This window comes from Gossypium hirsutum, chromosome A06 (assembly GCF_007990345.1).
Source record: "Gossypium hirsutum isolate 1008001.06 chromosome A06, Gossypium_hirsutum_v2.1, whole genome shotgun sequence".
NCBI lineage: Eukaryota > Viridiplantae > Streptophyta > Magnoliopsida > Malvales > Malvaceae > Gossypium > Gossypium hirsutum.
In genome coordinates this window covers 127026152-127034171 of record NC_053429.1, presented here as the reverse complement: position 1 = coordinate 127034171, position 8020 = coordinate 127026152, and the positions used below count along the sequence as shown (strand labels likewise).

The window sequence follows — 8020 nt, the reverse complement described above, 5'->3', positions numbered from 1 at the left end:
TATATAATAAAATAAAATTAGATCAAGTTTGAATCTAAATTAATACATTGAAATTCATATTAGGGTCAAAATTTACATATTTAACACTTTTCGAAAGAAAATACTTTTTTTTTCAATGTTGTTGGAGTTGAATCGAAATGTTCAGTTGAACGGGAAATCAACCTATATATTAATTTGAGTAAAGGGATTGAATTAACACTTGAGCAAATTGTTTGGGATTGGTAAAAAAAATTTAGAAATCGAGAAAAAAAATGATGGTTGAACCATTTTATAATTTTTAAAAAATATTTTTATGTATTTCTATTTTTTATTTAATTATTGTTGAATTGATGGTTGGACTGATTACGGGTTTTAAAGTAATTCTTTTGTTAAATTATGCTATTAACTACTATATCTTGTGAAAGTTATGGATTTAATTTTTATACTTTAATTTGATCAATTTCAGTCCCTATACTTTTCAAAATTTGAAACATTAGTCCTAACTCAAATAGTAGTAATTGAATTTATTTGGTTAAATTCAATACGAGTCTTATATTATGCTGTACAATTGTAGATTTAATCCAGGATCATTCTAAATACAATTTTTGTAAATTACAAGGATTAATAGCATAATTAAAATTATTTTTCCTAAATGGCACCGTAAGAGAAATCAAGGTAAAGGAAAATAAATAAGTAAATGAAGCTGAAAATATTCTTACGACGATCTCTTTGATCATCACTTTCATGTCTTTCAATCTCCTTTCACAAAACGCTCTCTTAAGCAACGCTAATCGCTAACCCCCAAAACGCCATTGCTGCTTCTTCTTCTTCTTTTTCATCTGCAAATCATCAATGACGAAAGCAAAGTCCCAAGCGGTGGCTGGTTCTATAGACCCAAACAAAAACGGCCTTCATCACCACCATCAAGACGGTAACGACGTCGTTTTTGACCCTTCATCTATGTCCCTCGGCGATGATTCTAAGTCCGGTGTTCCTCGTTCTCCCGCCACCGCTAATCTCTCTCGTAAAAAAGCAACCCCGCCTCTACCCGCCAAAAAGCTCGTCATCAAATTCGTTAAAGGTTTTTTTTTTCTTTATATAATTTTTATTGGTCTCGATCTCATTATTTTTTTGTCTTCGTGAAATTTATTTTCTGGGCATTTATTAAATTGCTTGTTCTAGTTCATTTGAGTGTTTGATCTTAGAAACTGAGTGGTTTTGGTTGTTGGGTCGTTTATGGAATGACGAATTAGGGATTAAAGGTGATGAAATTCAGAAACTTGGAGTTTTGATTGATTATAGGATCTTTTCACTGGTTAATTTATTTGTATAGTTCGTTTTTCACTGTTTTACTGGGCTAACACTAATTAATACTTAATAGGCACTGAATTATTTAATATTTTTTTATGGATTGTTCTATTTAAACCGTTTAAATGAAACCAAGTACTTTCCATGACTTCCTATATAGTTTTAAATAAAAGTTTCTATAGAGAACTGTTAGCTGATCCTAAGAAGTGTTACCTTTTTCAGTGTAATCTGGGCATTACTTACAATCATTTTATGATAATTCGAAATTGATATCGGTTTTTAAGAGGAACACTATTTATACTAAACAAATTGAGGGTCCTAAGTTTCTCGTTTGTTTACATGGTTTCGGTACATTCTTCGTTTTCTTGCCTTTGTGTTGTAGGTCTGCTAATGCAACTTTACATTAAAAGCTCTCAACCTACACTCTTTTGCTTTTTTTATTGACATTTTCTGTTAATTTATCAAAGAAAATGTAATTCAAATACTAAAAAAAAAATTTTTTTTGGGGGGGGGGGGTGGCAAGGCCACTGCCTGCCCTTGGATTCTCCTCTGCATCTATGATGTGTGCTTGCATGAGTACAAGCAGCTACTTAGTCTTTCTAAACAGCTATAGTTTTAGTTAGCAGGTGATTCAACCTGTTATCAGTAAGGTTATTTGCTTGTGTTGAACTAAGTTTTTTTGGTTTATTTTTTGTATTTCTGAATCATATTATATCTCTAAAACTATGTTGTTTGCATGAACTAATGGTAGAAAGCTAGAAGAGCATTATTAAAATGCAAAATGTGTAGAACATGTATTCAGAAAGGTTTCTGACTTTTGTTGTTTCTGTGTAGCAAAACCGACAATGCCTACAAATTTTGAGGAGGAGACTTGGGCAAAGTTGAAGTCAGCCATTAATGCTATCTTTTTGAAGCAACCAGATTCTTGTGACTTGGAGAAGCTTTATCAGGTAAACCTCTGTTATTTCTTGATTCTCTCTATTTTGATTATGAAAGCCATTTGTAATTTGATCGATATTATGTCTTGGTAATCGATCATGCTTCCTTTAGGATGTCAATAATCTTTGCCTACACAAGTTGGGAGGAAGCCTTTATCAGCGAATTGAAAAAGAGTGTGAAGAACATATATCTGCTGCACTAAGATCTTTGGTAGGGCAAAGCCCAGATCTGGTTGTTTTCTTATCACTCGTTGAGAAATGTTGGCAAGATCTTTGTGATCAAATGTTGATGATTCGTAGTATAGCCTTGTATCTTGACAGAACATATGTTAAGCAAACCCCAAATGTACGTTCATTATGGGACATGGGCTTGCAACTCTTCCGAAAACATCTTTCTCTAGCTCCTGAAGTTGAGCACAAAACTGTTACTGGCCTTTTAAGAATGATTGAGAGTGAGAGGTAATTCTTATGAATTTTAAGTTGAAATATACAAAATCTTTTTATTCTAGGTTTTTTGGTTCCGAAATATAACCTATGCAAAATATGCATAATAGTTTTAGATGAATACTGTAATGGATTGTGTATCATTGAGTATTGTGATAGTTATGGATGAAACTATGCTTCTCTTCATGTAATTGATGAATAGGTATAATAAATTGGAAAAAAGCTATACTGTTGGTTGCTATCGTGTTGGCTTTGGTGATAGTACATAACTAACAATACTACTGGATGAAAGTATATATAAATATATACTATGGTTAACTTATTTTCGAGGACTTCAGACCAACCAACTTGATGCTGTGTTGAATTTCCTGTGCGCAAGTACAAGTGGAGAGGTAAAAGTTAAAAGAGGCAAACTGCAACATGATGAGTATTGGTCAACTTGAATTGACTTATACATTCTTGTTCTAGTGTCATTGTGGTAGCATGGTTTCTGTTGAAGAAAAAAGTTTCTTTAAGGGATAATTAACATCAATTTAATTCTAGCCTACTTGTCTATTATTCTTTTTGTTCTTTCTGACTCATTTTAATCATCAATACCCCAAGAGTTTCCATTCACATATTCACCGTCTTGGTTCAAGAATGATGTGCGATGATAAATTCTCATCTTAGTGTTTATAGTTAGCATCCTGGAATCCACCGTATCTGTTTTTGATTATGCAGGTTAGGAGAAGCTGTCGACAGAACACTCATTAACCATCTTTTGCAGATGTTCACTGCCTTAGGCATTTACTCAGGAAGCTTTGAGAAGCCATTCCTAGAGTGCACGTCTGAGTTTTATGCGGCTGAAGGAACAAAATACATGCAACAATATGATGTTCCAGATTACCTGAAGCATGTTGAGGTGCTTTTAATGTTTTATGTTCTCAATTAGTAGTGACTAGTGCTTGTATTTTGAAGCATACACGTTCATCCTTCTTATATGTTGATCTACCATATTATTCCATTTTTATTTGGAATATACGTGTTTATCCCACTTAAGATTTTGTGTAAATTATCTTTGTTAAGATTTTGATTATATTCTTGCAGACTAGGTTACATGAAGAACATGAAAGATGTTTACTCTACCTGAGTGATCTTACAAGAAAGCCACTAATAGCAACAGTGGAAAGGCAACTCCTTGAACGTCATATACATGCCATTCTTGATAAGGTATGAATATGAATCGTCAGTTGTTTGTGCACTTTGTATGCCAGCTTGGATATGTATCTTTTAATAGTTATAATTTCTCTGATTTATATAGGGATTTATGATGCTTATGGATGGACACCGTATTGAGGACCTTCAGAGGATGTACTCACTGTTTTCAAGGGTCAATTCTCTTGAAGCACTCAGGCAGGCCGTGAGTTCATATATTCGGAGAACTGGGCAGGGCGTTGTCATGGATGAAGAGAAAGACAAGGACATGGTGCCATCATTGTTAGAATTTAAGGCTTCACTTGACTTAATATGGGAAGAAAGCTTTTCGAAGAATGAAGGATTTTGCAACCACATTAGGGATGCATTTGAGCATCTAATTAACATTCGTCAGGTTTGCACTTGGAGATTATTTTACTTTTGAACTCCAGTCTTCTTATTAGGTTTTAACCAGTTCAGCAATATTCCTAATTTAGATTACCATATTTTTCACACTTGACTCAACTGATGGTTTAATTCTGCATTATGTTTAATAGAACCGACCCGCAGAACTGATCGCCAAGTTTCTGGATGAAAAGCTTCGTGCTGGTAATAAGGGTACTTCTGAAGAGGAATTAGAGGGTACACTTGATAAAGTTTTGGTTTTATTCAGGTTCATCCAGGTAGGGTCCATGTTTTCACTATAAAAATCATTAAATATACCTTTGCCCTCAGATAACAGTCCTCTTTGTGTGTATTTCTTACTTTTCTTGTCGTACAAGTTAATGCTAGAGATGTGAACAATGTTTTTGTTGGTAACTAAGGGCAAGGACGTATTCGAAGCATTCTATAAGAAGGATCTTGCAAAAAGGCTGCTGCTAGGAAAGAGTGCTTCTATTGATGCAGAGAAATCCATGATCTCTAAGGTCATTATCTTCTTCTTTTTGCATTAAATGACACATTTTAAAGATTGTATTAAATTGTTATGTTATTATGATGCTGCAGCTGAAGACCGAGTGTGGCAGCCAGTTTACGAACAAACTTGAAGGAATGTTCAAGGTCTGCCTCTATATCTTTTATAAGTTTTGTCAAAGAAATGTATCCAATAAATATTGCCACTGGAATTTCTAATAAAATGTCTCGTGAACTTGAGCAATTGACCATTGCAAACATGGCGATCCAATTATAACCATTAAAAAAATGTTAGCCATTGATGGTATTGGCCCCAGGAGTGTTATAACTCATAAAGGAGTCGGATCGATTATGATTAATCCTTGCAAAGAGTATGCAATGAACTAATCATTATGTAAAAAATTTATTGTGCCATGAGGCTCACTGTTTTCAGAACCGGCCAGTCGAACCACTGGAACCGATTGAACTGGTTTTCTCTATTTTTAATATTTTTTGATAATTTATTCAATTGAGTTGGTCGAACTGGGAACCGGTGGTCTGACTGGTTCGACCACTGGTTTGGTTTTGAAAACCTTGGTGAGGATGGATTATGCAGGTAAATATATTAATGTAATAAAATCACGGGGGAAGTTGGGAAGAGAAGAGAAAAGGATTCTGGAAGTTAAATTTATCTTTCATTTCTTGGATTACCTTCTCTTGTATTGGTCAACTTAGGATCTGACTAATGACTATGTGACTGGATTCTTATGACCAGAATGTTTATACAGTCAAATCATTTTACTTATACTTTTGGTTTGAGGAAATTTAGTAATATGAGATTAATACGAATGCAACTTTAATGCAATTGACCTTGCCTTGTGATTTTTATGCAGGATATTGAACTATCAAAGGAGATAAATGAATCATTCAAGCAATCATCACAGGCCAGGACGAAACTTCCATCTGGAATCGAGATGAGTGTCCACGTCTTAACAACCGGGTAAATCTTATTTCACCGTTATCTCTATTAAGTCATAGTGGCATAATCGATTAGTTTATTGTTGAGATATTTAATTCTACTCTGGCTGTTGAGCTGCACAGGTACTGGCCAACATATCCACCTATGGTTGTTCGGCTTCCTCACGAGTTGAACGTCTATCAGGTTTGCTGCAGGTTTTAGGATGAAATATTCACTGTTATAAACACTGGTAAGTTCTTCTATTGAGAAGTTATCTAACACCATATTCTAGTTGGTGTAACAGGACATCTTTAAGGAGTTCTACTTAAGCAAGTACAGTGGGAGGCGGTTAATGTGGCAAAACTCGTTAGGTCATTGTGTATTGAAAGCCGATTTTACCAAAGGTAAAAAGGAGCTCGCAGTTTCCTTATTTCAGGTCAGCACTTCGGTTCTCATTTTGTTTCCCTGTTCTAATGTTCTGTACAAGCAGACATATTCTAACAGTTTTCTCAATTTATTGTTGTTGTTTACTCTCTAGACTGTAGTTCTGATGTTGTTCAACGATGCCGAGAAGCTTAGCTTTCAAGACATTAAGGACTCTACTGCCATAGAGGATAAGGAATTGAGAAGGACCTTGCAGTCCCTTGCATGCGGTAAAGTACGAGTCCTGCAGAAGGTATGCCAATTTAATTATTGCACTTACCATTTTAACTTGGTGTTTGGGCTGGTGTAGTTGGTGAACTTATCTTGGTTTGCTTTCGTGTGCTGCAGTTGCCAAAAGGGAGGGAGGTGGAAGATGATGATTCTTTCGTTTTCAATGAAGGATTTTCTGCTCCTCTCTATCGTATAAAGGTACATACGTTTGTAACGTTTTTTTGACAAATCAAACCATGGTAAGTGAATACTTTTTTAGATCAACTAAATTCTTGTCAAGCTTATCTCTTTGCTATTTAATTGAACTGACTCCCAAGTAGACCTCTCAATTGGTGGGTCGGGTTGACTCGTGTTTAAAAATTTTGGGTCATTTCAGGTTCAGGTTAGTTTTGGATTTAGGTCATTTCAAGTTTAGGTTATTAACTTTTTATGGTCAAATGAGATTGTATCAGGTTGAATTAATCAAATTGGGTTTTCATGTTCGAATCAGAATCGATAGGTCTAAGGGACCATACTAACTTTTCCTTTCGGAACACAGGTAAATGCAATCCAGATGAAAGAGACAGTGGAGGAAAACACGAGTACTACCGAAAGAGTATTTCAAGACCGTCAATATCAGGTTTGGATTTGCTTTACACTTGCGTTGTCTCGCATTCTATCTATCCACTAATACAAATGAAACGAACGGAAAGACACCTCACATGAACAAGCTTAATAAAAAATATGCTTTACTGCTCAATTTTATCACAGGTCGATGCTGCTATTGTTCGGATAATGAAGACAAGGAAAGTGTTGAGCCACACCCTTTTGATAACCGAACTCTTCCAACAGGTAAGTGTATTCTTTTTCTTTGCATTGGGTTAAAGTACCTCCTATATTATAGGGACTAGATCAAATTAGTCCCTCTATTATTAAATAGATCAATTTAATCTATATACTATTAAAAAGAATCAAATAAGTTCAAATTGCAACGGAGCTAACATTTACTATATAAAAAATATCTTGAAAATTATTTTTTCAAATGCAGTTCAATTCCAAAGGAAAGATTTCATTTACGGAAACCATGAAAACTATAAAAATATTAACTCTGTTAAACAATTTAGTCTTATTTGATTCTTTTTAATAGTACAAGGATTAAATTGATTCATTTAATAGTAGAGGGACTAATTTGGTCAAGTCCCTATAATAGAGTGCCCTCTCAGGTACATTCACTGTTTGCATTGTGTATAAACCTGTCAATTTTTGACCCGAACTGATTGAGAATGATACTAGTCTTGTACGATAATTAGAGCATTGCAATTGATGATCAAATGGGTAATACGTTTTCCTTTTTGACGTATATTGAGAATATGTTTTCGGGACGTTGAACAGCTTAAGTTTCCGATAAAACCGGCTGATTTGAAGAAAAGAATCGAGTCTCTCATCGACAGGGAGTACCTGGAACGAGACAAGAACAATCCACAAATATACAATTACTTGGCATAAACTTTGATTTTCTTTCAAAATCCCATTGTTAGATCCATGTACAGTAATTTGTAGTAATTGAGATTGTAATTGTAAAGAAAATTTCTGGACTCTTCTATCCTTATTTTTATGCTTATTTATTGCATATATAAACAAATAATTGAATTTATTTCTTAAACGCATATAAAAAACCACTCATACAAAAAATAGA

At 34.4% G+C, this 8020-nt stretch overlaps 1 protein-coding gene across 2 annotated transcripts; it reads left to right on the top strand.

Moving 5' to 3' along the window:
* The first annotated feature begins 675 nt into the window (after window positions 1-675).
* Window positions 676-7921, top strand: LOC121230862 (cullin-4). Of its 2 annotated transcripts, none has more exons than XM_041116368.1 (17): window positions 676-1060; window positions 2122-2237; window positions 2338-2684; window positions 3390-3570; window positions 3756-3878; window positions 3970-4257; window positions 4400-4525; window positions 4667-4768; window positions 4848-4901; window positions 5627-5733; window positions 5835-5895; window positions 5996-6127; window positions 6230-6367; window positions 6463-6543; window positions 6884-6964; window positions 7096-7176; window positions 7717-7921. In XM_041116368.1, exons 1-17 carry the CDS (start codon window positions 832-834, stop codon window positions 7828-7830), a joined length of 2361 nt encoding a protein of 786 aa, XP_040972302.1. In that variant the 5' UTR covers window positions 676-831; the 3' UTR covers window positions 7831-7921. The 2 variants fall into 2 exon arrangements, with proteins under 2 accessions (XP_040972302.1, XP_040972303.1); XM_041116369.1 differs by having other exon boundaries at window positions 681-1060; window positions 7692-7921.
* Window positions 7922-8020: the final 99 nt, after the last annotated feature.